This window comes from Accipiter gentilis, chromosome 16 (assembly GCF_929443795.1).
Source record: "Accipiter gentilis chromosome 16, bAccGen1.1, whole genome shotgun sequence".
In the NCBI taxonomy this organism is placed as follows: domain Eukaryota; kingdom Metazoa; phylum Chordata; class Aves; order Accipitriformes; family Accipitridae; genus Astur; species Astur gentilis.
Window position 1 is genome coordinate 30,788,580 of NC_064895.1, and position 27,276 is coordinate 30,815,855.

The 27,276-nt window shown below is 71.8% G+C and overlaps 6 protein-coding genes across 14 annotated transcripts; 3 read left to right on the top strand and 3 right to left on the bottom strand.

Annotated features, from left to right (window-relative positions):
• The first annotated feature begins 1,551 nt into the window (after positions 1-1,551).
• EMILIN1 (elastin microfibril interfacer 1) lies at positions 1,552-9,498 on the top strand. 2 transcript variants are annotated; one of them, XM_049818386.1, is made up of 9 exons: positions 1,552-1,909; positions 4,369-4,494; positions 5,199-5,407; positions 5,501-6,425; positions 6,511-7,373; positions 7,804-7,911; positions 8,045-8,062; positions 8,416-8,550; positions 8,977-9,498. In XM_049818386.1, the coding sequence occupies exons 1-9, from the start codon at positions 1,737-1,739 to the stop codon at positions 9,306-9,308; spliced, it is 2,889 nt and encodes a 962-aa protein (XP_049674343.1). In that variant the 5' UTR covers positions 1,552-1,736; the 3' UTR covers positions 9,309-9,498. The 2 variants fall into 2 exon arrangements, 1 of the variants encoding a protein (XP_049674343.1); XR_007508284.1 differs by lacking the exon at positions 8,977-9,498 and having other exon boundaries at positions 1,552-1,801; positions 5,501-7,373; positions 8,416-8,537.
• Positions 9,499-9,732: 234 nt separating this feature from the next.
• LOC126046258 (cGMP-dependent protein kinase 1-like) lies at positions 9,733-15,443 on the bottom strand. Its single transcript, XM_049818423.1, has 19 exons — positions 15,245-15,443; positions 15,001-15,167; positions 14,696-14,809; positions 14,516-14,621; positions 13,993-14,056; positions 13,710-13,787; positions 13,497-13,585; positions 12,897-12,962; positions 12,765-12,812; positions 12,104-12,148; positions 11,497-11,638; positions 11,236-11,366; positions 11,050-11,139; positions 10,832-10,973; positions 10,569-10,732; positions 10,370-10,486; positions 10,078-10,140; positions 9,925-10,000; positions 9,733-9,834 (listed from the first exon to the last, which is right to left on the bottom strand). The coding sequence occupies exons 1-19, from the start codon at positions 15,424-15,426 to the stop codon at positions 9,748-9,750; spliced, it is 1,971 nt and encodes a 656-aa protein (XP_049674380.1). The 5' UTR covers positions 15,427-15,443; the 3' UTR covers positions 9,733-9,747.
• A 1,423-nt stretch (positions 15,444-16,866) lies between these two features.
• Positions 16,867-19,644, top strand: KHK (ketohexokinase). Of its 3 annotated transcripts, none has more exons than XM_049818410.1 (8): positions 16,867-17,031; positions 17,116-17,232; positions 17,488-17,622; positions 18,372-18,444; positions 18,533-18,679; positions 19,032-19,120; positions 19,204-19,361; positions 19,446-19,644. In XM_049818410.1, the coding sequence occupies exons 1-8, from the start codon at positions 16,886-16,888 to the stop codon at positions 19,529-19,531; spliced, it is 951 nt and encodes a 316-aa protein (XP_049674367.1). In that variant the 5' UTR covers positions 16,867-16,885; the 3' UTR covers positions 19,532-19,644. The 3 variants fall into 3 exon arrangements, with proteins under 3 accessions (XP_049674367.1, XP_049674368.1, XP_049674369.1); XM_049818411.1 differs by having other exon boundaries at positions 18,533-18,628; XM_049818412.1 differs by lacking the exon at positions 18,533-18,679.
• A 52-nt stretch (positions 19,645-19,696) lies between these two features.
• On the bottom strand, positions 19,697-22,158 carry CGREF1 (cell growth regulator with EF-hand domain 1). Of its 5 annotated transcripts, none has more exons than XM_049818416.1 (6): positions 21,958-22,158; positions 21,318-21,435; positions 20,895-20,951; positions 20,603-20,673; positions 20,402-20,526; positions 19,697-20,318 (listed from the first exon to the last, which is right to left on the bottom strand). In XM_049818416.1, the coding sequence occupies exons 2-6, from the start codon at positions 21,392-21,394 to the stop codon at positions 19,920-19,922; spliced, it is 729 nt and encodes a 242-aa protein (XP_049674373.1). In that variant the 5' UTR covers positions 21,395-21,435; positions 21,958-22,158; the 3' UTR covers positions 19,697-19,919. The 5 variants fall into 5 exon arrangements, with proteins under 5 accessions (XP_049674373.1, XP_049674374.1, XP_049674375.1 ...); XM_049818417.1 differs by having other exon boundaries at positions 19,698-20,318; positions 21,318-21,402; XM_049818418.1 differs by lacking the exon at positions 21,958-22,158 and adding an exon at positions 21,634-21,728 and having other exon boundaries at positions 19,698-20,318; positions 21,318-21,402.
• A 159-nt stretch (positions 22,159-22,317) lies between these two features.
• On the top strand, positions 22,318-24,296 carry ABHD1 (abhydrolase domain containing 1). 2 transcript variants are annotated; one of them, XM_049818403.1, is made up of 9 exons: positions 22,318-22,467; positions 22,566-22,726; positions 22,797-22,979; positions 23,043-23,088; positions 23,172-23,284; positions 23,359-23,532; positions 23,618-23,666; positions 23,731-23,896; positions 23,993-24,296. In XM_049818403.1, the coding sequence occupies exons 1-9, from the start codon at positions 22,348-22,350 to the stop codon at positions 24,214-24,216; spliced, it is 1,236 nt and encodes a 411-aa protein (XP_049674360.1). In that variant the 5' UTR covers positions 22,318-22,347; the 3' UTR covers positions 24,217-24,296. The 2 variants fall into 2 exon arrangements, with proteins under 2 accessions (XP_049674360.1, XP_049674361.1); XM_049818404.1 differs by having other exon boundaries at positions 23,434-23,532.
• Positions 24,297-24,407: 111 nt separating this feature from the next.
• Positions 24,408-27,265, bottom strand: PREB (prolactin regulatory element binding). Its single transcript, XM_049818402.1, has 9 exons — positions 27,083-27,265; positions 26,638-26,833; positions 26,207-26,418; positions 25,930-26,010; positions 25,735-25,859; positions 25,273-25,446; positions 25,129-25,201; positions 24,849-25,008; positions 24,408-24,741 (listed from the first exon to the last, which is right to left on the bottom strand). Exons 1-9 carry the CDS (start codon positions 27,215-27,217, stop codon positions 24,647-24,649), a joined length of 1,251 nt encoding a protein of 416 aa, XP_049674359.1. The 5' UTR covers positions 27,218-27,265; the 3' UTR covers positions 24,408-24,646.
• Between the last annotated feature and the right edge of the window lie 11 nt (positions 27,266-27,276).

Consider the following 27,276-nt stretch of genomic DNA (forward strand, 5'->3'; position numbering starts at 1 on the left):
CACTTACGCGCGCAGTGACGTCACAGCTCCTGCCCTCTTCCCCCCCCCCAGCCTTGCGGTGACGTCACGGCCCGGCTCCCCCGCCTTGAGGCCCTCGGCAGGGGCCGGGGGCGGGGCGAGGGGCGGGGGCGGGGCTGGAGCCCCCCGGGCGCCACCGCCGCCTCCATACAAGGCCGGGCGCGGGGGTGGGGGCGGGGCCGGGGGCGGAGCCGGACGGGGGCGGGGGGGTGCCCCAGGGCCGCCGGGGCTAATTGTGGCCGCTGGGGTGTACTGGGGCGCGCTGGGGCATACTGGGGTGTACTGGGAAGTGCTGGGGCGTTCTGGAGTGTATTGGGGCATTTTCTGGGATGTACTGGGGTGTGCTGGGGTGTACTGCGGCATTTTCTGGGATGTACCGGGGCGTGCTGGGGTGTACTGGGGCATTTTCTGGGATGTACTGGGGTGTGCTGGGGTGTACTGCGGCATTTTCTGGGATGTACTGGGGCGTGCTGGGGCGTGCTGGGGTGTGCTGGGCTCGGGATGGGCCAGGCTGCAGCCCCGGGGGTCCCCCTGGCCCCTGAGAGCACAGAGCAGGGTGACACCATCCCGCCCGGGGACAGCCATGGCGGGGTGCCCGGCCAAGCACAGCCCCGGCCCCCCCTGCCGCCCCCTCCCCATCCCCCGGCCCCATCCTGCCCATCCCCCCCACCAGCTGCCAGCAGCTGTTTGTGTTTAACCCACATTCGATGAGCCCAGGATAGCGGCGGGTTCCCGCGCTGCTGCGCCAGGCTGTGACATCATCCTGGGGCCGGGGCCAAGGTGTGATGTCACCCAGAGGCTGTTACATCACCGCATGGTCTGGGGAAGCCATGGTGTCAGCACAGGCCCCAGGGCTGTGGCGGGGTGGCCGCGGTGTCGCCGCCTGCTCCCTGCTGGGTCCCCATTCCTGCTGCCCCGGTGACCCCACCGTCCCCGGCGTGGTGCCTGTGGTGCCAGGGCAGGGCCGGAGGTGCGGGACCGCACCCAGCTCCGGACCCACACCCGTGTCAGGGTGCCAGCACCACCACAGGGACACGGCACCCCGGCACCGGGACGTGGCACCGCAGGCGGCCACGGCCGCGCAAAGACGCGGGGAGCCACGTGAGGAACTGCACGCCATGCGGGACCGCAGCTGTGCAAGGAGCGGGGCGCCACGCGAAACGGTGGCCGCGCAAGGCGCAGGCGACCGTGCGAGGCCACGGCGGTGCGGAGCGGGGGGGCCGCCCGTCGCGGTAGCACCGGCCCCGCTGGCCGCCTGCAGCCCTGGCCCCCTGCCCGGCCTCTCTGGCTTCCCCCATCCCTCCTTCCCGTCCTCGCTGGCGTCCCGGCCTAACGAGAAGCAGATGTGCGGGCGGCGGGGGCGGGGGCCGGCGGGGGCCGCGGTGCCCGGTGGAGGCCGGGGCGCGCCGGGGGCTGCGCGGGCCGGGGAAGGGGGCCGCGGCGGGCAGGAAGCGGGGGGCCCCGGGGACCCCGTCGGCGGGCAGCGCCGGGGCGGCTCTGGCGGCGAGGGGCTGGCCGAGGCGCGGCCGAGGGGAGGGCAGAGCCGCCGTGCCGAGCCGAGCCGAGCCGTGCGGCGCAGAGCCGGGAGGGACGGAGCCGCGACGGGACGCGCCATGCACTCCTGAGCTGGGCCGTGCCCGCCGAGCCACGCCGTGCCAAGCCGAACCGTGCCACACCGAGCTGTGCCGTGCCGTGCCGTGCTGAGCCGCCTGCCCAGCATGGCCCCCTGGCTCTGGCCGTGCCTCCTGGCCGCCCAGGCCCTGGCCGCCAACTTCCCCCCCAGGTACAGCCTCTACACCGGGGGGGCTGCCCCGCACAGCGCCGTTCAGGCCACGGCCCCGCAGGGCCCTGCCACGGCCCACAGCGGTGCCCGGGCTGCCAGCCGGCACAGGTAGGAATCGTGACCGCTGGGCCATACCGGGAGGGGACCCAGGCGGCACTGCCGCCCGGGAGTGCCGGGAGGCCGCAGGGTGCAGCCTCCTGCCCCGACACCGCGGGGACCCTGGCACCGGCTGGGCACCAGCACATGCTGCGACCGGCTTGGGTGAGGGGTGGCGGGTCCTGCCCCCAGCCGGTGCTGCCATGCCGGGTGCTGGGGGCTCCCCCGACCTGGCAGGGGGCTGCCCCCCACCCCTTGCTCACCCGGCGACCCCGGCACGGGTCCCTGGCGGGCGTGGGAGGTGGGCGCACGGGGAGGGAGGTGGTCGGGGGGATCTGCGAGGCGCCAGGCCGGGGGCACGTGGCGGGGATGGACCCGGGGGTCTGCAGAGGCGCACGTGGGGCAGGGTGTCAGGAGGGGCTCAGGCGAGACCCAGGCGTGGAGCAGCGGGCGCCCGGCAAGCGCCGGCTCTCCGCGGGGGCGGGTGGGCGTGCTGGGCTTAGCGCAGGCGGGTGCCGACTGCCGCGCGTGCCGCGGTGCCGGGGGTCGGGAATCCCGGGGCTGGTCCCGGTGCAGGGTTAGCGCTGTCGGGGATGGCGAGGGGGCGAGGGGCCCGGACCCACCGTGTCCCTGTCCCCATCCCTGCCCGTGCCGTGCCAGGGGCTGGGGGCTGTGGACGGGTGGCGTGGGGCCATGGGTCGGAGAGCTGGGGGGCATACGCAGGGCTGGGGGTCACACTCATGCTGATTTGGGGGGTCACACTCTCACTGCGGCCACATCAGCGCCACAGCAGCGTGGCCGCGTGGGGTGGAGCTGCACCGGCACGTCCACGGCCGGCATCTGCCCCGTCCCTGCCCCTGCCCCACTGCTGGCTCCGCTGCAGCCCCACGGCAGCCCCACGGCAGCCCCAGCAGCCCAGGGCAGGGTGGCAGGACCTGGCTGCAGGTGCAGGGCTGCCTGGAAAGGGGGGGATATGGGACAGGCACCCCCAGGCCCTAGCCCAGCCCCACAGCACAGTGGTGGGGCATGGACACGGCTGAGCATTCACCTGCAGCTTTGGGGGCACAGCAGGGTCTCCCCACGGGTTGGGGAGCACCGCGACCCATCCCCATGGCTTGGGGGGGGGTGCAGCGGCCCCTGCCTGTGCTTGGGGGGCTGTCCCCATGCCCTGCCCTTTCAGGAGGGCTCTTGTCCCATCCCATCCTTGGGATGTGGACATCCCCGGTCCTAGGCGTTGGGACCCCAGGGCAGCCTGGGGGGTCCCAGGCTGGGGCTGAGGGGGCACAGGGGGGCCAGGAAGGGAAGGGAAGAGAAGGGAAGGGAAGGAGGGAGGCGGGGGGGGGGGGGGTGTCTGTCGGCACAGGAATTCCCGGCGGCCCCCGGGGAAGGAGTTGGAATCCAGCCGGGGCCTGAGGGGAACCAGCCGGGCTGACGGGAACTGGCCGCAGAACCGTGGGCCCCCACCGCAGCCCAGCTCCCACCACGGGGGTTCAAGGGGCCTGGGAGGCTGCTCCCTACGGGGCTGCCCGGGGGGGCTGCTCTGCGTGGGGCTGGGGGTGCTGGGTACGGGGCTGGGCTCCAGGATCCAGGCTCAGACCATATAAGGCTGCGCCAGGGTCCCCGCAGCCTGTGGGGCCGGGCTGGGGTCCTGCGCCGTGGGGCTGGGGTCCCCGCAGCCTGTGGGGCTGGGCTGGGGTCCCGCACCATGCTCCAGGGTTTGCACCCAGCTGGGAGCTGTGGGGCTCCATGGCTGGTCGTGCTGCAGCCCCCCATTGGGCAGCCTGGGTTCTTGCACCCCCAACGTGGGTGCGGGTGCCCTCGCAGGGACACTGTCCCCCCATCCCTGCCATCTGCTCTGGCTCAGAGGGGCGGTTGACCCCCAGCTGCAGACTCCTGGTTGGGGGGGCACAATGGCTGTGGGGTGGCTGAGCCCCTCCCCTCAGTGGGTGGCTGCCCCAGCTGCCCCTGCCCCACCAGAGCAGAGGGGTCCGGGGACATTCAGGGCAGTGATGGGACAAGCCGTGGGGCGCCTGTCCCTGGAACAGGCAGCACGGGGCCTCACAGCACGGCATGATGGGGTGCCTGGCACCCCAAACCCTGCCTGGCCACCCCAAACCCCACAGGGAGAGCCCCCATCCCCGCAGGTTGCCCAGGGGGTTGTGGCCAGTCCTCTGGCTCCAGCGGCCCCTAACGGGGCTCAGCAAAGGGCTCTGGCACTACGGACTGCTGGGCAGAGCAGGGATGAAAGGGCTCGGGCATGGGGCAGGATCCGGTCCATTAAGCGCACAGCACTGGGCCGTGACGGCTGCTACCGGTGGGGCCGGCAGGGTGAGTGTGGGGGTGTGCCGGGGGGGGGATCTGGTGTGTGTGGGGGGGATGCCTGCTGGGGGCTGGGGGGGGGGGATGCTGGGTGAGCGCCGGGACGATGCGCAGTGCGTGCTGGGTGGGCGCCCTGACCCCTTTCCCCACAGGAACTGGTGTGCCTACGTGGTGACGCGCAGCGTGAGTTGCGTGGTGGAGGATGGCGTCGAGAGCTTTGTGAAGGCGGATTACCAGCCCTGCGGCTGGGGGCAGCTCCAGTGCCCCCGTGTCCTGGCGTGAGTGGGGATGGGGCTGGGGGAGCTGGGGAGGCTCCTCAGAGTAGAGCCGAGTCTGGCCGTGGCCCCGCCACCGTCGCCGCCGCCGGTGTTTATCCACCCCGGGTTCGTGTTTACTTTTTCGCAAGAGCCAGGCGGCCTCGAGCGGTGCCGGGTGGGTGATCGGCTACCGCCCCTGCCCAGCCAGCAGCCACCTGCAAGGTGGATGTCGGGACCCCCGGCGCACGCCACACCCAGGGCAGGTCTCCAGGCCAGCAGCTCGGCGGCGGGGCCGGTAGCGCTAGGTGATGCCGGTGGCGGGGTGGCGGGGCCAGGCAGGGGCAGCCCCCCCCGGCTGCCGGCAGTTGAGCAAGAGGCTGGGCTCAGGCGAGGACCCAGCCGTGCCGCCGGGGCCAGACCACGGCCTGTGTTTGGTTTTGGTCCCGCCTGCCCAGCCCCGAGCCGCTGCCTGACGCCTCTGCACGGACGGGGCTGGCGGTGGTCAGCACGACCCAAGAGTGGGGACCTGGCAGGCAGCTGAGCACTGGGAGGAGCGGGGGGCTGAGTGCGGGCAGGGCTCTCACCCCCCACCCCTGCTGCCCCGGGACCAGCCCCGCTCCCGGTGCCTGGGACCCCCACCCGGCACCCCCCCATCTGCCCCTGCTGCCCAGCCGGGGGCTCCGGTCGTCCCCCCACCGCTGCAGCAGGGTCTCCTCCACCTGCAGGTACCGCAGCTTCCTGCGGCCCCGATACAAGGTGTCCCAGAGGACGGTGTCGGAGCTGGCCTGGCGCTGCTGCCAGGGCTACTCAGGCGAGGACTGCACCGAGGGGCCAGCATCAGCACCCACCCTGCCCACCGGCCGCCCCCGGCCCCGGCCCGGCCGCCCCACGCTGTCTGGCTTTGGCAACCCCCTCAGCGGCCTGGGGGGTGAAGGTAGTGCCGGTGGGCGGGGGGGGGGGGGGGAGCACGTGCTGGTGGAGGTGGCCCCGGCACAGCCGTGACCCTGACGGTGCGGTGCGGCGGCAGGTGCAGGTGGGGATGCAGAGAAGGTGCGGCAGCTGGAGGAGCAGGTGCGGCGGCTGAGCGAGCAGGTGGAGGAGCTGCGGGCTGGGCAGGAGTCGCCGTCGGAGCACCCGCACCGGGGGGTGGACGGCGGCCCTGACGGCGAGCAGCCGGCTGACGCGGCTGCCCCCGCCGAGGTGCGGGAGGCACTGAGCCACGTCCAGCGGCGGCTGGAGGAGCTGGAGAGCCGCCTGCGCCACCAGGAGAGTGGCCGGGAGGACACGGTGACCGCGGCGGGGGGCCCAGGGGCAGCCACGGCACTGCGCGAGCTGGAGCAACGGCTGCAGGAGACCTGTGCCGCCTGCGCGGCCGGCACCGAGGGGCTGCGGCGGCAGGCGGCAGAGGACCGGGAGCGCATGCGGGCGCTGGAGAAGCTGGTGGGCTCGGTGGACCAGCGCAACCGGGAGGCGGTAGAGACGGTGCAGCGGCACATCAGTAGCCTGAGCAGCCGCCTGGCTCCCGGTGCCATCCCGCCGCCCGCGACAGACGACCTGCACCGGCGCCTGGCCGAACTTGAGCAGCGCCTGGAGGGGCTGCCCACGGCGGTGGCGGGGCCAGGTGGGCAGGGACCGGTGCTGGCCAGGCGGCTGACGGAGCTGGAAGGGCGACTGAACGCCTCACAGGCTGGCCCCTGGTCCCCTGAGCCGGAGGGTCGGCTGAGCGGGCTGCCGGGACGCCTGGCCAACCTGAGCCGGGCTGTGGAGGGGCTGGCGGTGAGCGGGGCTCAGCGCGGCGCCCGCCTGACCGAGCTGGAGGGGCTGCTGGCCCGCTGCGGCCAGCCCTGCCCAGTACCCCCAGAGCCAACAGCGGGCAGCCGGGACACGCGGGATGACAGGCAGCTTGGCCCCCTTCTCCAGCAGCTGGAGCGGCGGCTGCAGGACACCGAGGGGCAGCTCCAGGCCCTGGGGGCCGGCGAGGACGGGCTGACCGGGACCCTGCAGGGGCTACGGGCGGAGGGGGGGGAACTGCGGGAGCTGCTGGGGGCACAGGGGGAGGCACTGGGGCGGCTGGCAGGGCGGCTGGGGCAGCTGGAGGCGGGGGGGGGCCCTGGCAGAGGAGCTGGCGCAACTCCGCAACCGGACAGGGCGGCTGGAAGCCAAGCTGGGGGGGCCAAACGGCGGCTCCTGCCCCTGGCCCTGCGCCCCGCTGCCGCCCCAGGAGCTGGAGCGGCTGCGGGCCGAGGTGGACGCCTGCACTGCTGCCTGCCGCCCGCCCCAGCCTGGACCCACCACGACGGAGCCAGAGCCGGAGCCGGAGCTGGAGCCGGAGCCGCCGCTGGAGGGGTTCGGCGTCTTCGGGGGCACCTCGCCCTCGGAGCTGCGGGGGCTGCGGGGCGAGCTGGCGGCGGCGCTGCTCTCCCTTGGTGGGCTCAACGTCACGGTGCAAGGGCTGCAGGATGCCCTGGACCAGCAGGATGCCCGGCAGCGCCAGCTGGGCACCATCACCGACCGCATCGTGGCCGAGCTGGACCAGGCGGCGGCGGCGGCGGCGGCGCGGCAGGCCGAGAGCGAGGAGCGACTGGAGGGGCTGGCGCGGGAGCTGGCGAGGACCGGGGGCTGCCCGGCCGGCCTGGAGCCGCGGCTGGCCAAGCTGGAGGGTGTCTGCGAGCAGCTGGAGGCCGTGGCGGGCGGGCTGCGGGGCGTCCGCGAGGGTCTGGGCCGGCACGTGGCGGGTCTGTGGGACGCGGTGCGGGAGCTGAACGGCACGACCCGCGCCCAGGCCGCGCTGCTGGAGAAGGCGATGCAGGCCCAGCTCCCGCGCCGGCTCGGCGCCCTCAACGCCAGCCTGCAGCACCTGCGCGGGGAGCTGCTCCGCCTGACCCAGAGGGACCTCACCGGTGCGCAGGGGGGACGGGCCGCGGGGTGGGGGATGCGGGGAATCGCGGAGGGGGTCCGGGGGGGTGCAGGGCTACGGAGACGGCACTCGGGGACGATGGCAGAGGCACGGGGATGCAGGGACACGGGGTCACTGGAAAGCAAGGCGGTTGGGGACATGGGGGCATGGTGGTGGGGGTCTGGGGGTGTTGGGGTGTGGGGACACAGGAGCGCAAGAGGCTGCGGGGCTTGGGAATGCGAGCCATGGGGCTGTGGGGACACAAGTCGCAGGGATGTGGGGGCTCAAGGTGTGGGGACGTGGGGCTGCGGTGCATGAGGACGTGGGGACACAAGTCACGGGGAGGTGGGGGCTCAAGGCGTGGGACCGTGGGGCTGTGGGGTGAGGGGAACAGCTCTGGGGCCGGGGCGGCTCTAACACTCTCCTCCCTTCAGGCCCCCCTGGCCCCCCTGGACCCACCGGCCCCATGGGTGAGATGGGCCCCCCCGGCCCCGCTGGGCCCCCTGGCAAGGATGGAGAACAAGGCCCCGTGGGCCCCCCTGGTAAGGAGCAGCCCCCCCCCCCCCCGCTGCCCTGGTCCCCACAGTGGGGCAGCGCTGGCATGGATGGACCCTGCACCCTGGGGGGTCCTGTTCCATGCCGGGCCTGCAGCCCCCTCTTCCCCTTCCCTCCTAGGGCTGCCAGGAGAGAGAGGTAGGGCTGGGGGGCTTTGGGGGAGGGAGCTGGGGGGCTTGGGGAGGGGGGGGCTGGGGCTTTGGGGGCTTGAGGTTGGGGCCTGGGGGGCTGCAATGGCAGCTGGGGGGGTGTGGGCTGGGGCAAAGGGAGCAAGGGGTGGGGGGGCGGACACAAGGCACTGGGCAGGGCAGCCTGGGGTGATGGGCATGGCTGGGGGCAGAGGGGCTGGGGGGCACAGTGGGGGACATGGTCAAGGCGGGGGGGGCACGGCCACAGTGAAGGGGCAGGTATGGGGGGGGGGGTGTCAGGGACTGGGGGTGCCAGGAGGGGCAGGGAGGGCCAGGGTGTCCCGTCCTGACCGCTATGCTCAGGCGAGGTTGGGGAGCCGGGCTCCGTGCCCCGCATCGCCTTCTCGGCCGCCCTGAGCACCCAGCACACGGAGCTGGGCACCGTCCCCTTCGACCAGGTCCTGCTCAACGACGGCGGCGCCTACGACCCCGAGACGGGTGCGCGCCCACACAGCGCAGCCACGCGTGGGACAGGCGGGCTGGTGGGGGCTGCAGTGAGGGCTGCGGGGTGGACGGGGGGCTGCGGGGCTGATGGGGGCTGCAGTGGGGGCTGCAGGGTTGATGGGGGCTGTGGGGCTGACAGGGGGCTGCAGTGGGGGCTGTGGGGCTGATGGGGGGCTGCAGTGGGGGCTGGGGGGCTGATGGGGGGCTGCAGTGGGGCTGATGGGGCGGATCAGGGCTGCTGGGCACGGGTGAAGCATGATCCTGGGATGGCATGAAGGCTGTGGGATGGGGGGGGGTCCTCAGGGAGTGCCTTGCCTGTCTTGGGGCGGCAGTGGGGGAGCCTGGGGGTGCAGAGCCTGTCCCGGAGTCCCTGGGGACAGAGTGGCCACCGGCACTGATGCCCACCGCCCGCCACCGCAGGCACCTTCACGGCACCAGTGAGCGGGCGGTACCTGGTGAGCGCGGTGCTGACGGGGCACAAAGGGGAGAAGCTGGAGGCCGTGCTGTCGCGCTCCAACCAGGGCATCGCTCGCCTGGACTCGGCCGGTTTCCAGCCAGAGGGGCTGGAGAAGGAGCCGGTGGCGGCACTGCAGCCCAGCCCCGGGGCGCTCGGCGTCTTCAGCCTCCTGCTGCCGCTGGCGGCCGGCGAGACCCTCTGCGTGGACCTGGTTTCGGGGCGCCTGGCCCACGCGCCCGACGAACCCCTCACTGTCTTCAGTGGGGCCCTGCTCTACGATGCCGAGGACCCCTAAAACCATCGGACCCTGGCGCAACCCCACCCCACCCCCCGGCACGGGGCTGCCGGCCAGCCGGGGACACAGCCGGGCCGGGGGGGTCCCCACACCCCGGCGGGACCCCCCTCCCCACCCGCCCTGTTATTTATCAGCACCCCCCACCCCTCGCTCCCCCGCCGCCACGCGCCCCTGCCCCACACAGCCCGCCCCGGCCCCCCACGCCGCCCCCAGCCCCCCACTGCCCCCCACGAAATAAAGATGCGGCACCGGGTTTTTGTACCAGCGGCTCCGGCTCCTTCCTGTGGCCCCACGATTTATTCCCCTGGAGAAGCCCCCCCCACACCCAGGAGAGCACGAGGCCACAGGGCAGCCCCCGGCATCGCCCCGGCCCAGGGGTGCGGTGGGGAGGGGGCACAGCCAGCCCGGCCTGGGGGCGGGGGGGGGGGTCCTGCTGCCATCAGAAATCCTCATCCCAGCCTGAAAACTCGTCCTCCGCTGGCGTCCAGTCAACCGAGAAACGCTTGAAGTTGACGTAGGGGGGTCCCTGGGGGGGGGGGACGGGGTCAGAGCCGGCCCCTCCTGCCCTTCCCCCCTAGAAGCACCCACACAAGCCCCCCCCAAGCCCCCACTTCACCTCCTTGATGAGCCGCAGGGTGGGTGCCTCCAGCTGCCGCAGCAAGAGCTTCCTCCACTTCACAGCCCCGAACCACCTGGGGTGGGAGAGGGGGGGGCTGCAGGAGGGGCCAGGGGGAGTGGGGCATGAGGGTCCCACCGACCCCTCCCTCACCTGTGCTTCTTGATGCCACGGATGCCGCTGGCCGTGTTCCCCAGGCGCTGACCTGGACGGCGTCTGCAAGGGGATGGTGTGGGGCAGGGGCTTGGGGGGCACCCCCCCAGCACACTGGGATCCAATGATGTAAGTGGGGACACCCTCCCCCCCCCGTCCACACTGGGGTGCAGTGATGCACTCAGGGCACCCAAGGTGCCACAACCCTGCCCAGCGCACCCCACTGCACCCAGCACCCCGTCCCCCGTCCCCCCCCGCCCTTGCAGGACCCCACTCTGGGTGCCCTGAGCACCTGCAGAGCTTGCCAATGAGGGAGCAGGCGGCCTCGCCGAGGAAAGCGGGGAAGGAGAAGACGCCGTCCAGGATGCGGCTGTAGATCTGCTGGGGGTCGGCGCTGTGGAAGGGGGGCCTGTGGGGCACAGGCAGGTGGATGCCTTGCTGCGGGGAAGGTGGGGGGGGGGGCTTGGCCAGCCTCGGGAGCGCATGCTCACCTGCCCACCAGCAGCTCGAAGGTGAGGATGCCCAGCATCCAGAAGTCGACAGCAAAGTCGTGGCCTTCCTGGCGCAACATCTCAGGCGCCAGGTACTCGGGGGTCCCGCAGAAGGAGTAGGTCTTCTCCCCCCGCCCCAGCTCCTTGGCGAAGCCAAAGTCAACCTGTGGGTGCCGGCACCATCAGCCAGCGCAGCCCCCACCACCCCCTGCCCAGGCACCGCTGCGGCGGTGCTGGTGCTGCTGGGACACCCTCCCCGGTACCAGCTTGACGTAGCCGCGCTGGTCCAGCATGAGGTTCTCGGGCTTCAGGTCGCGGTAGACGATGCCGCGGCCGTGCAGGTACTCGAGACCCTCAACCACGCAGGCACAGCAGAACACGGCCAGCGGCTCCTCAAAGCAGCGCCTGCACCGCAGGGACCAGTGGTGGCACGGTGCCATATGGCACAGCACTGCCACCCCCGCTCAGCCCGTCTCCATACATCTCACGCAGCTTGGTCCACAGCTCGCCGCCCTGGCAGAACTCCAGCAGCAGGTAGACATACTGCCCATCCCGGAAGGTGCCGAAAAACCTGCCGGCAGAGAGGGGTCGGCAGGACCTCGGCGATGCCAGCGGCCGTGCCGCCCCTACCGCTGCCCCCCCCAGTGCCCGCAGCCCCCGCTCTCACCCCACGATGAAGGGGCTGCGGCTGCCCGCCAGCACCCGCCGCTCGGTGCGCACGTGTTCCTGCTGCTGCGTCCGCACCACCCAGTCCTTGCGGATCTGCTTCAGCGCAAAGAGCTGCTCCCCGGACCGCACCTGGGCACGGGCGGCCATGGGCAACCAGGATGGGCACCGGGATAGGCACGATCAGCCGCGGCAGGATGGGGCCGGGTGCCAGGAGCTGTCGGGGGGGGGGGGGGGGGCGGGTGCAGCGTCCAGCTCTCACCAGGTCAACCCTGCCGAAGCCGCCGGTGCCCAGGATGACGCGCTGGCCCTGCCGCGGCCCCTCCTCGTAGTGCACAGCCACCAGGTCCTCCAGCCGCCGCACCGGTGCCAGGGGCTGCCGCAGGCTCGGGGACCCCCAACCCCTGTGGGTGGGAACCGTGGCCCTGCAGCACCCGCACCAGCACCGAGGGGCTGCCGACACCCAAGCCTGCTGGTGCCCAGGACCCCCCTGCTGCTCCCCAGGGACAGTGCTGGGGTGGACCTCAGGGACCTCCCAGCACCAGGCTGTACCCTGGGCCATGGGGATGCTGCAGCACCCAGAGCAACCCCAGGGACCCTGTGTCACCCAGCTGGACCCCAGTGACCCCCAGTCACAGGGCTAGGCTTTGGCTGACTTGCTGCTCTCTGCCCCGCCGCCACTGCCCACCCACGGCCTGAAGGCAGGGAGCCCAGTCCCAGGGCAGGGTGGCCCCATCCCCATTCTCATCCCCTCCCTATCACATCTCCATCCCATTCCTGTAGGGGTCCTCGTTCTCACCTCCTTCTTCATCCCCATCCCCATCCCCTCCCATCCCACCATCCCATCCCAGTCCCCATCCCGCACTGACCTCCCAGGACCTTCCAGGGCTGACGCTTCTGTCTCAGACGTGTTTCTGGGGTAGGAAGGAGCCGGGGAGGCAGAGGGCAGTGGGGCCAGCCCCTGCTTCAGCACCAGGCACCCTCACAGCCCCCTCCCCACAGTCCCTTCCCCACGGCCCTGGAGCCCCATGGCCCCACCAGGGACAGGCACAGGGTGTGGGGGGCAGCAGGGACCCAGACCCATGTGTGGGACCAGGATGGACCCACCTTGGCCGGGTGGTCCACAGTGGGGGGGGGGGGGGGGGGGGGGGGGGCACCTCCATGGCAGAGTGAGCAGAGCCCTGTGCCATAGGGCTCAGTGGGAGCAGGATGATGCCTGGACTGGGGCACCCACCCCGGGCAGAGTCCAGGGCCACGGTGCAGCCCCCGGCCCAGCCGCACCATCACCAGCCACCAGCTCTCTGCCAGGACCATCGCCCCAGGCCCCCTCACCCCTGATCCCCCCCAGGCCATGGCCACCCCCATCTCCCTTGTCCCCCATGGCACCCCCACCTCCTGCCCCCCCAACCAGCCCCCCACCCCACTGGGTGTCTCCCCTGGGGCTGGGGGCTCCCCATGGAGCCGAGCACTGCCCTGGGGTCCCCTGAGGGGTTGGGGGTCCTGGGGGCTCCAGGGTCCCAGGACACTCACGGCTCTGAGAGCTGCCGGGGGCAGAAGGGGCTGATCTCAAGGAAGTCTCTGGGGGGGCAGAGGAGGGGTCAGTGGGGCAGGGAGGGAGGGTCTGGCAGGGACAGGGTGGGGGGGGCACACAAGGACACCCACTCCTTGGCCACGGTGATGCAGGTGACGTGTCCCTGGGCCTGGCACGACGCTGTCCGGCGGCTGTTCCTGTGCAGAGGCTGGGGGTCATGGGGGGGAGAGAGAGACAGGCAGGGGGAGGGCAAGAGACTGGAGGGGGGGGGGTGCATGGTGGGGATGTGTGCAAGAGCTGGGTGTGCACAGGGAGCTGGTGCAGGTGAGTTGGCACATGCCCCATCCCAGTGCACCAGAGGTGCCCTGGGGATGCCGCAGGCAGCGGGAAGGGTGTCACTGCGGGGGTGGGGGTGGGGTGTCACCACAAGGGGGGTTGTCACCACAGCACGAAGCTCAAAGCTCCATGTGTGCACGTGCAAGGCTGGCATGCGTGTGAGCAGAGGCAGGTGAGCACACGACAGCCATGCCCACCCTTCTCTGGAGATGCTGTGGACGCCTGGGCTGTGCTGGGGTGTGGGGTGCCACTGCCAGGACCACCCCCCCACCGCAGGGACCAGCTCTCTGCCCACAGCAAGCCCAGGCCAGCCAGTGACACCGGAGCCAGGTGGCAAGGCCAGGGTGGCACCGCAGGTGCTGCCAGGGTGGGGGGACGGCAGCTGGGGCACCTACTGCAGCAGGGAGAGCTCCCCAAAGTGCTCGCCGGTGCCCAGGACACGGAGCAGCTTCTCCTGCCCATCCACCCGCCGGCTCACCCGCACCTGCAGCACCAGGACATGGGAACGGGCTGAGTGGGGACGGGGGGATGGGGTGGGGGACACAGGGCAGGGCCCTGCCCCTCACCATTGGGGGGGGCTCCCCGGTGCTGCGGGGTGTCGTACCCACCTCTCCCTTCAGGATGATGTAAAAGTTTTCCCCCTCGTCTCCTTCGTGGATAATGACGTGGCCGGGTGCGAAGGTGCACTGGGGGGGGGGGGCAGGGTGGGCAGGCAGGGGACAGGCAGGGGGGCAGGCAGCCCCCTCTCAGCCAGTCCCAGCCCCACCATCCCAGCCCCAGGCCCCGCATTATGCCCCCAACCCCACCATGGGCTGCAGGCCCATGGGGACTTGTCCCAGCCCCCCCAGGGCCCTGCGGGGGTGGGGGGGGGGGTTGTTCCTGGGCACCCACCTCCTCCATGGCATCCAGCAGCTTGCAGAGGTGGCTGTCGGAGAGGTCCCGCAGCCAGTGCACCCTGTGGGCGAGAGGGGCCAGCTGGGGTCCCGCAGTCTGCCTGCACTCTGCCTGCACCCTGCCTGCACCCTGCCTGGGCTCCTGCACCCCGGAGCCCAGCACAGGCAGCAGGCAGGGCTGGGGAAGGGGATGGAGAGGTCCAGGGCTGGGGCTGGGGAATGGGGATGTGGTGGCAGTGGGGCTGGGCACGGGAACAGGGATCAGACAGGAACAGGGACTGGGATGAGCTGGGGCTGGAGATGAGATGGGAATGGACATGGGGATAAGGATGAGGACAGGGATGGGAACAGGGTGACATGGGGTGGGGATGATGCTGAGGACAAGGCTGGGACTGGGAGGGGACTCTGCAGGCAAGGGCTGGCAGGAGAGGCTGGCAACCCCCCACCAAGGGGGTCAGGGTGTGGGGCCTGGGGGTGGTGGGGGCCAAGGGCAGTGCCAGCGGGTGCTGGGCCCCACTCACGTTCGCAGAGACCCCAGGATCTCGGCTCGTCTCTGCTTGGCATTGCTGGTGGCGATGGCACGGTACCGCTGCCTGTCGATGGCCCAGAGGCGCACGGGGCTGAGCGCTGTGGCAGAGGGGTGTCACTGGGGGGCTGGGGGGGAACGACACGGGGCCCGTGGGGTGGGGAGATGCCCTTACCCTGCACGGTGGCAGTGCGCTTGCAGTGGTAGAGGATGGCCAGCTCCCCGAACACATCACCCGGCCCCAGCATGCGGAGCTGCCGGCCCCGCTGGCTCACGCTGAGCTGCCCCTCTGCAGAGAGACACGGCCAGTGGCATCACACCCACGCAGCGCAGGCACGCGCGGGCACACGCAGGTGCGGCAGCCCAACACCCACAGGCACAGCAGACAAGCTCACCCCAATGCACACTCACGGGCCGGCACAGACGCAGGCACGCCTGCACACACGTGACCCAGCCCATGTGCCGGCACCGAGCTCTCACCTGCCACAATGTACATGGCGGTGCCCTCCGTGCCCTCGGCCAGCACGGTGTCCCCAGGGCCGTGCCAGACGGGGGCGAAGCTCTGGGCCAGCGCCTCGGGGCAGCCCTCGCCCAGGCGCCGCAGGAACTCGTTGCGTCCCACCGCCTCCGCAATCAGGCTGAGGTCCCTGGGGGCACAGGGACACAGGGGCATGGGCAGGGCAGCATTGGCCTCCCCCGGGCCCGCCGGGGTCCTGCTGACTACCTGCGCGACTTGGGGCTGTTGGGCACACAGAGAGCAGCGTCACTGGAGAGGGGCTCGGGGACGATGGCCGGTGCCCGACTGTGCCGCCGACTGGGGGGCCGCTCCGTGGCCTCCTCCCGCACTACGCTCTGCAGGAAGGTCCTCTCCTCCTGCAGCCGCAGGTCCCGCAGCCGCTCATCCATCCCAGCACCGCAACTGAGACCTGGGGGTGCCGGCGGGAGGGTGGGCAGGGAGCAGCACGGCATCACCCTGACACGGCACCAGCCCCCAGCCCCGGAGCCAGCGCTTGGCCCTCAGGGAGATCCTGCCACCAGCACAGGGGCACAGCCCCACACAGCACAGCCAGGCTCAGCTCAGCGCTGCCCGGCACGGCACACGTGGCCACGGCATGGTGAGGGACACCCAGGACCCTGCAGTGCCTGGCACGTGGCCCCCACCATACCCCGACTCCTTGGCCCCAGTGGCACAGCGGCTCTGGGGGCAGCACAGGCAGGGCCCCGGCACAGGCAGGAAGGGTCCCCGGTGGGTGTCCCAGCCCCACGCAGCTGCTGGCAGGGCCTGCCCTGACCGCAGCCCTGTGGCAAGGCAGGTATGGGCTCCCGCAGGCCCCGTGCCCGGGCGCTCCCTGCCCCGTGCAAAGGTTGTGCCACCGGCACGAGGCAGCTTGGCAGGGCCTCAGTGCAGCCCCTGGCACGGCAGGAGGACCCGGTGACCCGTCCCATCCGCCTGGGGAACCCTGGGCCGCAGCTGCTGCCGCTGCCCGGGGGCTCAGCCCCGCCGCCCGTCCCGCACCTGGCCGCCTACCTGTGCCACCGCTCCCGCTCCTGCTGCCGTCCCCTCCCACCCGTGCCGCCGCTGCCGCAGCCCAGTGACACATTAACTTGCCCAGCGGCGCTCCCACGGGCCTGCCGGCACCCCCGCCCAGCACCTGCCGACCCACGCCTGCGCCTGCTCCCCCCGCTGCACCACGTGCAGGTCGGGGTGCAGGTTTGGGGAGGGTGGGGGACCCCCTGCACCCTGCGGTGGCACTGGTCCCGGTCCTGTGGGTGCCCCCTCAGCTGCCCCGGGCAGAGTCCAACCCCGGGGCCGGCACCCCCCCCCCCCCGCGCACGCCGACCCCATGGCCGTGTCCTCGCCCCATGGCACCCCCCGCGTCCCAACCGTGCCCGGTTCGGCTCCATGCTCTCCCCCCAGCCCCCTCCCCCGGTCCAGCCCCACGCTGAGGACCTGCTGCCCGGCCCGGCCGTGGGACCTGCAGCCGCGGACACGGGTGGGGTCTGCCACGGGGAGGGCTTGGGGGGGGGGGGGGGTCGGTGTGAACAACGAACGTGCCCGCACAAAGCGCCCTGTGCGCGTGACGCGCGCAACGGGCTGTGGACGCGGGCAGCGCGCGCCCCCACGCCGGCACTCGCGGGCATGAGCGCGGGCGTGGCCTCGGGGGCGTGTCCTGCATAGCCGCGCCCTTCCTTCGCCCCGCCCACGGTGGGAGTAACGGCGTAACGGCGGATAATTGGCGTAATTGGCGGAGCCTTGAGGGGCGTGGCGCGGTCATGGGGGCGGGACCTAATCGGAGGCGGGGCGGGGCGAGGCGGGGCGGGGCGGGCCGGACGCTTCTTGTGCCGGTACCGGAGCGGACCCAGCATGGCAGCGAGGGCGGCCGCCCGGCGGGACCCCGAGCCCGAGCCCGTCTCGCCGCGGGGGAAGAAGCGTATCCTGTGCGTTGGGCTGGTGTGCCTGGACATCATCACCGTGGTGCCAGCTTACCCCGCCGAGGACACCGACACCAGGTACCGGGGGGGGGGGGCGATGGGACAGCCCCGCCGGTGCTCCTCCCAGGGCCGGCCCGGCACCCACGGCCTGCGGCCTTGCAGGTGCGTGTCGCAGCGGTGGCAGCGGGGTGGGAACGCCTCCAACTCCTGCACGGTGCTAGCACTGCTGGGAGCCCCCTGCGCCTTCATGGGCTCGCTGGCCCCCGGGCATGCTGGAGAGTAAGTGGGGTGCGGGGGGGTGGGGAGGGACCCGGGGCCACCCCTGCCTTGATGTTCCCACCGGCCCCTACGCTTCTCTTCTGCTGGCAGCTTCGTCCCAGCCGAGCTGCGGCCTGGCTAGCTGGACACATGCCATACGGTGCCACAGCCGCCCGCCTGCCGCCATCGTCACTGCCGGTGCCAGCCGGGGCGCATATGCCGTCCCGCATGCCCATGGGTGCGCGGAACCCCTCACCCTGCTCTCTGTCCCCCAAGTTTCATTGCGGCAGATTTCCAGCGCCGGGGCGTGGATGTGACACATGTGGCCTGGCAGCCCCACGGGGACGTGCCCTGCGCCTGCTGCGTTGTCAGCGCCGCCAGCGGCTCCCGGACCATCATGCTCTACGACACGTAAGGACACCAGTCCCTGGCCCCGGTCGCCCAGCGGGCAGCGCTCAGCCGGGTCACCTCAGGGCTGCAGCACCCTCCCTGCCTTCTCCCTGACCGAGCTGGGCACCCAGACCACCCCCTGCACCCGGGGGTCTCACCATGCTTGGCCTCCAGCAGAGGCTCTGCTGGCGCCAGCCCTGTGCTGCCTGCTGGGGGGTCCCACATGCCAGATTGGGTGATTCCCCATACTCCTGCACACAGAATCACTGCCCATCATCCCTGCAGTCCCTAATCAGCCCCTGTGCCACAACCATGATTGGCGGTGGTATCCACATGCTCCTGTGTCCGGGACAGCCGGCGCAGCCCCTGTGGGGATGCCCGGTACCGCATGTGGCAGCTGCCCAGTGTCCAGGACAGCAGTCCCCTGGTCATGCCGGTGCCGGCAGGCCATGGTCCTTGCCCTGGCAAAGGGCCAGCTGCGCTCATGCAGGTCAATGGTGGAAGGGTCAATGGTGGCCATTGCCAACCTCCCTGGCTCCAGCAGCTGCAGTGCGGCAGCGGCCGTGCTGCCCTTCACATCCACCTTGGGGTCCCGCTGTGCCATCGTTAATGATTCACCCGGGCAGTGCCACCCCCACGGGGACCTCTGCCCTGGGCGGCAGTGAGCCCTCCACAGCCCACGCTGCTGCCCTTCGCTCCTGGCCAGGCTGGGGGTCACCAGGGTCCGCCCTGTCCCACGGCCGGAGGTCCCCCTGACCCCCGCCCCGCAGGAACCTGCCCGATGTGACGGCCCGCGACTTCGAGCGGGTCGACCTCTCCCAGTACAAGTGGATTCACTGGGAGGTGAGCCCGGGGCTGGGGGGGACAGGCCCGCGGTGGGGGCCGGGGGACACCCCGGAGGCAGCCGGTGCCAGGGGCTGTGCGCCCGCAGGCCCGTAACGCGGCGGAGCAGGCGGCAATGATGCGGCGGGTGGAGCGGCACAACCGGGCCCGGCCAGCGGCCGAGCGAGTCCGCACCTCGGTGGAGGTGGAGAAGCCGCGGGAGGAGCTGCTGCCGCTGATGGGCCTGGGCCACGTGGTGCGGGGCGGGGCTACCGGCTGGGGCGGGGCCAGGGCTGAGGGGGCGGGGATTCGGGCTGCGGGCGGGGCCATAGACTGGGGGCGGGGTCAGGGGCCCGGCCAGCGTGTCGGGGGCGTGAGTTGGGGGTCCAGGTGCGGGACGGTCGGGGCACGGGGGGATGCAGCCGGAGGGTGCATGGGGGGGGTGGTGTGTGCAGATGGGGTATAGGGGTGGCACAGTCGGCGTCCAGGGGGTGTGGCTGGGGGTCTGGGGGTGCAGTCGGGGTGCAGCAATGCATGCTTTGGGGGTGTTGGGGGCATTGCCCCCCCCCCCCCCCCCCCCCCGCCCCGTCCCAGCCCCTCTCCCGCAGGTGTTCATCAGCAAGGACCTGGCCCGGCATTTCGGGTACCGCTCGGCTCCCGAGGCACTGCAGGGGCTGCGTGACCGCGTGCAGCCGGGGTAACGTGGTTGTGGGAGGGGTGCGGGTCAGGGGGGGCACGACCACACCCTGCACCCACCACCCCCACCACCACCCCCCTCAGGGCCACACTGATCTGTGCCTGGGCCGAAGAGGGGGCTGACGCCGTGGGGCCCGATGGAGAGCTGGTGCACTCGGACGCCTTCCCCCCAGAGACCCTTGTGGACACGCTGGGGGCCGGGGACACCTTCAACGCTGCCGTCATCTTTGCGCTCTCAGCAGGTGGGCGGCATGGTCCGGCATGGCCATGGCATAGCTTGGCATGGCCCGGCTCGTCCAGGCAGGGCTGACACCTCCATTCCCCAGGGAGGAGCCTGCAGGACGCCCTCACCTTCGGCTGCCAGATCGCAGGCAGGAAATGTGGAATCCAGGGCTTCGACGGCATCGTCTGAGCTGGGCACCCTGTGCCAGGAGACCCCCCCGCCACCCCCCTGGAGCATGCTACCCTCCCCCCACACCCAGCACCCCCCCACCCCACTGCCAATAAAGCCCCAGGGCTGCCTCCTGTGCCTCCCAGGCTGTGCCTGGCCCCTCTCTGCACTGACCAGGGCCCAGGCAAGCACTGGCAGCAGTGCCTGTATTTTGCTGTCCCGCCGTGTTACAGGGGCAACCGCACAATTCCGACCCCACCATCCTCCCCAGCCCCACTGCAGGCTGTGGGGGGTCTGCAGGGACCCCCCCATGACCATGTGCCCTGAGCAGGGCAGGGAGCAGCTGGGGATCTGCACCCCACAGAGCCATGGTGGGGCTGGCATAGCCCTGCCCATAGCCCCTCACTGCCTAACCCTCCCCAGGGTCCCCCCAAGCTGGGGCTGCCTCCCCCTCGAGGGCTTCAATCTCAGGGGCTTCCTCTGCATCCACAGCTTCAGCATCAGGGCCTTCAGGCTCAGGGGCATCCTCCAACTCCATGCCTTCAGCATTGGGGGCTTCAGCCTGGGTGGCTGCCTGCCCCCCTTCCAGGCCATGCCCTGGGCCACTCACCCCTGCATCCCCCCTAGGCATCTCCGTGTCCACCCTAGGCACAGCTATAGTTCCTGCCAGCAGCTCCCCAAGTTGCTGCTGGAGGGGCTGCCCTGGGGGTCTGCTCTGCCTGGGCAAGAGCAGCAGCTCGGCGGGGTCAAGCAGCCCATCCCTGCTCAGGTCTTGCCTCTCCAGGGCTCGGTCCACCAGCATGGCCACCTGCAGGGACAGGGTGGGGAATGGGGTGAGGGCTCGGCCCAGGGGCTCTGGGGGGTGCGAGGGCTCATCCCCATGGGACCTACCGCATCGGGGTCTGGCCACCTCCCATCCCGCTGCGCCAGCACCGTGCCCAGCAGCTGCAGCAGCTCCAGCCCGTCCAGGCGTCCGCTCCGGTCGTGGTCGTGCAGCACAAAGAGGTAGAGCAGGGCTGTGGGGCATGGGGTGCCGTGGGACTGGGGCTGCGTCCCTGCCACCGCTGGCCCCCTGGCTCCCCACGGCCTTACCCTGCTCCCGTGTCATGGCCTCCACGTCCTGCTCTGGTGTCCCCAGGCTCCTCACTGCGCTCTGCAGCAGCCTAGGGGTGGTGGGGCTGGGGGTGGGCATGAACCCCCCCCTGCCCCACAGCCTGCCCCAGGGCTGCTCTGCCCTAGAGCTGTTCCCAGAACCACCCTGCCCCACAGCCAGCTGGGCACTGCCCGTGCCCCACACCCAACCATCACCTCCCCCCATGTGCAGCCCCCGGGCCAGGGGTGCATGGTCCGGTGGCGTGGGGCTCCCTGAGGGGCAAGGACTCACGGCAGTGTGGGCAGCTCCAGGCTCAGTGGGTCAGTCGTGGCCAGCGGGGCCTCAGGCCTGGCCAGGAGAGGGAGAGGTTACCGGTGCCCCTGGTTGGGGTGCAGCAAGGAGGTGCTGCCTGCCCCAGCCTGGCCTGATGTCCCCGCAGTGTCCCACACAGCATCCCCTCCACCCACGGCCCCTGCAGCCCTGTGTGCAACGCTGTGCCCATCAGCCCAGTCCTGGACTGTGCACCCTTCTGTGCCCACCCACTGCCATGTGCCCCAGCCATATTTGTGCACCTCACCTGCACCCATGCGCCCCCTCTGTGCCTCTGCATCCCCCCTTATGCCTGGGTGCTCATCTGCACCTGCATCCCCAAACCACACCTGCGCCCGACCCCGTGCCCATGCTCCCCCCCTCCATACCTCTGCCCCCCCATACCTGTGCCCCCCAGTCCTGGGGACAGCCCATGCCACCGGACCCAGCAGCAGCAGCAGGACCACCAGTGGGTTCCTCATCCTGCGACCTCGGGCGAGAGCAGCAGGGTGGGCACTCCTGGCTGGGCGGGGGGGCCATGCCTGGCCACGGTGTGTTACAGGGGGGTGCCGGGGGGGAGTGGGGGGGGCCTCTGCACGAGGCGCTTCCATACAGACACGGTAACGGCACCGTCCACCCGTCCCGGAGCCCTCCCGTCCCGTCCGGCCTCTTCGCCCCCCTGCCAGCCCTGCCTGCAGCACCCAGCCACCCGCCTTGGCACCTGCAGCGGCTCCCCCCGGCCCCGGCCGTCCCCCCTTCCCATCCCGGGCGGGAGCAGCAGCCCCGGGACGGGGCGGAACGGGGAGCTCCGGGAGAGTCCACCGGCTCCTGCGCGGCGGGGACCCGCTGACACCGTGGGACGGCAGCGCGAACGGGGCGAGCGGGCGGCAGGCGCGGGCGCACGGCGGGGCACGGCGCGCACTGCGTGCACCGCTCGCACCGCTCACACCGCTCGCAGCAGCCTTTGCACACGCACACACGCTGCACACACAGTGCACAACCCCCCCCGCCACAACAACCCCCGCGGCCGCCGCTGCCCACTCACCCGACCCCGGTCTCACGTCTCGATGCCGCCCGCCCCGCCCCGGGCCACGTAGCCGACACGTCCACCGGCACCGGCCGGGGACTGCCCCGCCGGGACCGAACCCGCCCGCCGGGTCCTTCCCTGTCCGGGAGGGTTTCAGCCCCGGCCCGGGGCAGCTCCAGCCACGCCCCGCCAGCAGCGCAGGGGTTAACCGGCACCCTGCGCCCGTGCCCGCCTCAAAGATGGCCGCGGGCGCGACACACGCCCGCTCCGGGGCGGGGCGTGATGGGCGGAGTCACGACGGGGGCGTGTTCATTCCACGGGGGGCGTGGTTTTCCCCGCGGAGGCGGGCCCATCCCCAGGGGCGTATCCGTCCCTCAGGGGCGGGGCCGTCCCTGTGCGGAGGCGGCGATGGGCGCGGAGGAGCCCCCGGTGCCGGTCCCAGTGTTGTCCCCGCTCCCGCTGCTCCCGCCGCTGCTGGCGGCCGCCACCACCGCCCTCCTCGGCTACTACTGGGCGCGGGTGCCGCGGGTGAGCGCGGGCCGGGGCCGGGTCGGACCGTCAGGGCTCCGCCGAGCGGCCTCGCTGACCGGCTCTTCCCCCCCCCCCCCCCCCCCCCCCCCCCGCAGCGGCCGCTGCTCGCCGCCGGCCCGCGGCTCCGCGCCTTCCTGGAGCAGCACTGCCCCGCCGTGGGCGAGACCTTCTACCCCACGCCCTGGTGCTTCGAGGGCCGCCTGCAGACCGTGCTGGGGGCCCTGCTCTTGGCCCGTCCACCCGTCTCCTACCGCAGGTGAGCCCGCGGCACCGGCACCGGCCCGGTTCCCCCCCACTGCCCCACCGACCCACCACTCTGCCCGCAGCGAGGCCTTACGCGCCCCCGACGGAGGGCAGCTCATCCTTGACTGGGCCGAGGATGCTGACAGCAACCGGCACCCAGACCCCCACGCCTGCCCCACTGTCCTGCTGATCCCGGGCCTCACCGGCAGCAGCCAGGCCGCCTACCTGCTCCGCCTGGTGCACCGGGCCAGCCGCGCCGGTTACAGGTAAGCCCCGGGGACGGGACGGCCGCAGACCCGCCAGCCCCTCACACCTCCCCTCTCCCCCAGGTCCGTCGTGCTCAACCACCGGGGCTGCCGGGGTGAGGAGCTGCTGGTGGGTGAGACCCCCCGAACACACACCCCTGCCCCCCCGGGCAGAGGCAGGACAGCCCAGCCCCAGCTCTGCTCCCCCCTCAGACCCCCCGGACCTTCTGTGCCAGCAACACTGAGGACCTGGAGACAGCCATTGCCCACATCAACCGCCGGTACCCACAGGCCCCGCTGCTGGCTGTGGGTGTCTCCCTGGGCGGGTATGGGCAGCCCCCACACCAGGGATGGGCCGGGATGGTGGCACGGCTGCCCCCCCTGACCAGCTGCATCGCAGGATGCAGGTGCTGAACTACCTGGGGCGGCGGGGGTGGGCGGCAGGGCTGGCGGCGGCCATGGCTCTCTGCCCCAGCTGGGACCCCGACGCCTCGGCCGCCTCGCTGGAGCAGCCCCTCAACAACCTGCTCTTCAACCAGCGCCTCACCGCCAGCCTGCGCTGCCTCATCAGCAGGTGGGGGTGATGGGATGGAGGGGGGAGACACACCACACACCCAGCCCGGGGCTGGCAGCATTGCCTGACCCCGGGCCCGGTGCAGGCACAGGGCGGCAATTGGAGAGAAGGTGGACATGGAGCACGTGCTGCAGGTAGGACCCGGCCCCCACCCCGGCCCTGTGGGCCGAGCCCCCCCTGATACCCCTCCGCCTGTAGGCACGCACCATCCGGGAGTTCGACGAGCGCTACACAGCCCAGGCCTTTGGCTACCGCTCCTGCCGTGAGTACTACCAGGCGGCCAGCCCCGCGCGCTGGCTGCACCATGTCCGTGTGCCTGTGCTCTGCCTCAATGCCTCTGATGACCCCTTCTCCCCCCTGCACGGTGAGCTGGAGAGGGAGGTGGGCCGTGGGGGGCAGTGAGTGCAGACCCATGGCGGGGCACGCCGGTGGCTAACCCCCTCCAACCATGCTTGCCCAGCCATCCCCATAGAAGCCGCCAGGCACCTGCCCCACGTGGCGCTGTTGCTGACGGCCCATGGGGGCCACCTCGGCTTCCTGGAGGGGCTCTGCCCCCGCCCTGGCAGCTACATGGAGCGGCTCTTCGCCCAGTTCATCAGCGCTGTCTTCGAGCACAGGGAGGAGCTGCAGCAGCTGGAGGGGGACGGGGACAGGGACGGGGCTGTGGGGCAGGGTGCTGCCTAACCCCACAATAAAACACCCTCCCTGCAGCTGCAGCCGTGTGTCCGTGGGCTGGGAGGGCATGGCCTAGGCCCAGAGCAGCACCCCCCCAAGCCAGGAGCAGTGCTGGAGCCAGCCCCCCGCTCCCCCCAACCCCAGCACAGACAGGACAGCGCTGCCTTCGCACTCCAGTTTTAATGGCAGCAGTGGGGCGGAGGACTGGCGGGACCCCCTCCTTCCTGGGGCCAGCCCCGCACCGCAGCCGGCACAGTCCCGCTGGGCCGGGGCCCTGTGCGGCTCCTGGGCCCCTCGCCCCCTCCCCGAGCACCCGTGTCGGGGGGGCAGGGCCGGGGCTGGTCCCTCATCTACTTCACAGTCTGCTTGGGGTGGGCCAAGGCACGGCCAAAGCTGGCCAGCCTGGGGGTTCCATCATGGTGCTTGGGGGTCCAGGGGGCTACAGGAACCCTGGGAAGGCGAGCTGCAGCAGTAGGATGGTGACCACGATGAGCCCGGCGCAGAGCAGCAGCAGCAGCCAGATGGGAAGGGAGCCTGTGGAGAAAACGGGGAGGAGGATGGGTGCTGCAGCCCCCCCATACATGCTGGAGTATGGGTAAAGACAGCCTGGCCCTGGGCTGGGGGCACCCCCGGGCACCTACGTCGGCTGGGGACCAGGTGCAGCTTGCAGCGGCTGTCAACGGCCACGCTGAGCAGGGCGGCCTCGTTCCCTGCCAGCAGCTCCTGCCCGCCCCGGCTCTCAGGGACGAAGGCCACATCTGTCACGACGATGCCATGCGCCTCCTTCACGTAGTACAGCCTCTGAAGAGCACAAGGAGGGGTGGTCCGAGGCAGCCTGGCCCCAGGGTGGGGTGGCACTGGGGCTGCCCCTGCACCCCTCCCTGCCCAGCCGGCCATTCCCTGAGGAGCCCCGCAGCTCACCTGCAGTGAGAAGGCGATGTGGATGGCGACAGAGCCCGTCACTGTGCCCAGCCCCAGGAAGGTGCCCGAGTCACTGCCGGGGGGAGAACAGTGAGCAGGGGCTGGGGTGGCCCCCGGCCCCGTGCCCGCCCATCCACGGGGTACCTGATGGAGAGGCAGGAGATGACCTCATTGCCGCAGGGGCGGGTCAGCAGCGGCAGAAAACTCTTCCCATCCCATTTGGTCAGGTAGCAGGGTGGGGGGCGGCGCTCCCGTTTGTGGGGCACCTGCACTGTATAGAGCCGCAGTGCCCCAGCGTTGTCCTCCACGGCCCCAAACCTGCAGCAAGACAGCACAGGGTGCATCGGTCCCTACGGCCAGCACCGCCACCCCACCTTCACCCAGGACTGCCGGGGGGGGGCCCAGCACCCTCTCTCCCCTCTCCCAAGCCCAAACCTGGACACAGACCAGCGCCAAAGCAGACAGCAGAGCCGTTCCTTCTCCCAGCCTGGGGGAGCCCCTCCCCGCAGACACGGCAGGGACTGGGAGAAGGCTCAGTGTGGGGTGGCAGCCGTGGGGGTTGTCTGTTCCCACCCCCCTGCCTGTGTGCCCTGGCCCCTGCCTCACCGGCAGGCCTGGTAGCGGTAAGCCTTGTCGGGGATGCCGGGCAGGTTCTCGTTCCAGCGCAGCCCCGTCACCAGCTGGTCCTGCTGCCACACGCAGCACTGGAAGTCCCGTCCTGCCGTCACCACCTGCGCGCAGACAGCGTGGGCGTCCAAGGACAGCTCTCCCTGTGGGACCGGGGAGCCACCTGACACTCACCTTGTTGTCAGGACCCAGCGCGATATCTTCGATCTCCCCGTCGTGGGCTTTGAACTCCAGTGTCTTCTTCATGCTGGGGAACTGCAAGGGCAGATCAAGCATCAGAGCTGAGCCCCGCGGGCCAGGGGTCCCCGGCAGCCCCAGCACCTGGGGTTGTCAGGAAGACGCAGTGTTACAGAACTGCAGGTGCTGCCAATTTGACACTGCTGGGGCCTGGCCTTCTCTGCTGGATGCATGCTACCGCTGGATGCCCGGCCTTGGCTCCCCCCACGCCTACCTCCCAGAGACGAAGGAAGCCATCAGCACCACCAGTAACGAGCAGAGAGCAGTCAGCGTTGAAGCGGACGGCCTTCTGCAGGGCATCGGGGCTGAAATCTGTGCGGACACTGTGCAGGCTCTCCACCGTCACCTCACTCGTCTGGCTCTGTGTGTCGCCCTGCCCCGTCGGGCTGGGACCCTTCCGCTTCCGTGGCCCCTTCTCCCCACTGCCTGCGGCAGAGCAGACAGCATGGATCCCTGACACAGCTCCCTGCCGCCAGGCAGGCTGAGCCCAGGAGTCCAGGGCAGGCCTGGGGGAGCGGTTCAGGGCACTGCCCCATCTCCAAAGCACCCCGCTGACCACCCAGCTCCCCACACCCTGCCCCGCAGCACCCAGAGCAGGAGCTGTCACGCTGTCATCCCCCGCCCCGGAGGAGAGTGGGACCTCACCGTTGCGGCCGGACGAGCTGCTCTTGGCCTCGGGCGCCTGCAGGCTGAAGCGAAGGATGTGGCAGCTGGCGTCCTGCCCCGCGGCGATGATGTCGTCGGCCAGCGCCATGGTCATAGTGGCGCGGGTCTCCGTGTCGTGGGAGTGGAGCAGGGAGGCGCTGAGCTGCCCCCCGATCTGCTCCAGCTGCAGGAAGTGCTGCGGGACAGGGCTCGGTCTCAGCCCCCACCGGGCCCGCTCCGGCCGCCCCCGTAGCACCCGCCTGCCGCCGCCTCGGCCCCCCCCCCCCACGCCGAGCCGGGCCTCCCTCCGCCCCACGCCCGCAGCTTACGCTCCCGCACCGGTCTCGGTCCCGGTCCCGCCGCCCCCGGGGCCTCCTCATCCCGCTCCGCCACGGCGCCCGCCCGCCCCCACCCGCGGGAGCCCGCGCCCCCACCCGAGCCGCACCACGCCATTGCGGATGCCGGTCTTGGCGGCGCCGCCGCCGCCGGCGGTGATGGCGAGCGGCCGCCGCGGGTGGAGGCGGACGGTGTAGAGCGGGAAGGGCGCCCGGTACAGCTCGGCCGGCCGCCGGGGCGCCATGGCTGCGCCGCACACGTCAGCGCGCCTCTGCGTCAGCGCGCCGCCGCCGCGTCCGCCCC

Bases quoted from the DNA above. Each gene is read 5' to 3' on its own strand.
- PREB (XM_049818402.1), bottom strand. From the start codon at position 27,217: ATGGCGCCCCGGCGGCCGGCCGAGCTGTACCGGGCGCCCTTCCCGCTC. The intron at 25,860-25,929 runs GTGAGTGTCAGG...GTCTGCGCGCAG, and splicing joins CGCTGGGTCCTGACAACAAG to GTGGTGACGGCAGGACGGGA. The intron at 24,742-24,848 runs GTAGGTGCCCGG...TTTTCTCCACAG, and splicing joins GCACCTGGTCCCCAGCCGAC to GCTCCCTTCCCATCTGGCTG.
- ABHD1 (XM_049818403.1), top strand. From the start codon at position 22,348: ATGGGCGCGGAGGAGCCCCCGGTGCCGGTCCCAGTGTTGTCCCCGCTC. The intron at 23,667-23,730 runs GTAGGACCCGGC...CTCCGCCTGTAG, and splicing joins ACATGGAGCACGTGCTGCAG to GCACGCACCATCCGGGAGTT. The intron at 23,897-23,992 runs GTGAGCTGGAGA...ATGCTTGCCCAG, and splicing joins CCCCTTCTCCCCCCTGCACG to CCATCCCCATAGAAGCCGCC.
- CGREF1 (XM_049818416.1), bottom strand. From the start codon at position 21,394: ATGAGGAACCCACTGGTGGTCCTGCTGCTGCTGCTGGGTCCGGTGGCA. The intron at 20,952-21,317 runs GTATGGGGGGGC...TCTCCTGGCCAG, and splicing joins CCCAGGACTGGGGGGCACAG to GCCTGAGGCCCCGCTGGCCA. The intron at 20,674-20,894 runs GTGAGTCCTTGC...CACCACCCCTAG, and splicing joins CTGGAGCTGCCCACACTGCC to GCTGCTGCAGAGCGCAGTGA.
- KHK (XM_049818410.1), top strand. From the start codon at position 16,886: ATGGCAGCGAGGGCGGCCGCCCGGCGGGACCCCGAGCCCGAGCCCGTC. The intron at 18,680-19,031 runs GTGCGGGGCGGG...CCTCTCCCGCAG, and splicing joins TGATGGGCCTGGGCCACGTG to GTGTTCATCAGCAAGGACCT. The intron at 19,121-19,203 runs GTAACGTGGTTG...CACCCCCCTCAG, and splicing joins CGTGACCGCGTGCAGCCGGG to GGCCACACTGATCTGTGCCT.
- EMILIN1 (XM_049818386.1), top strand. From the start codon at position 1,737: ATGGCCCCCTGGCTCTGGCCGTGCCTCCTGGCCGCCCAGGCCCTGGCC. The intron at 1,910-4,368 runs GTAGGAATCGTG...CTTTCCCCACAG, and splicing joins CGGGCTGCCAGCCGGCACAG to GAACTGGTGTGCCTACGTGG. The intron at 8,551-8,976 runs GTGCGCGCCCAC...CCGCCACCGCAG, and splicing joins CGCCTACGACCCCGAGACGG to GCACCTTCACGGCACCAGTG.
- LOC126046258 (XM_049818423.1), bottom strand. From the start codon at position 15,426: ATGGATGAGCGGCTGCGGGACCTGCGGCTGCAGGAGGAGAGGACCTTC. The intron at 13,788-13,992 runs GTGGGTGCCCAG...CCCCCCCCCCAG, and splicing joins TGCTGGATGCCATGGAGGAG to TGCACCTTCGCACCCGGCCA. The intron at 13,586-13,709 runs GTGGGTACGACA...CTGGTGCTGCAG, and splicing joins ACATCATCCTGAAGGGAGAG to GTGCGGGTGAGCCGGCGGGT.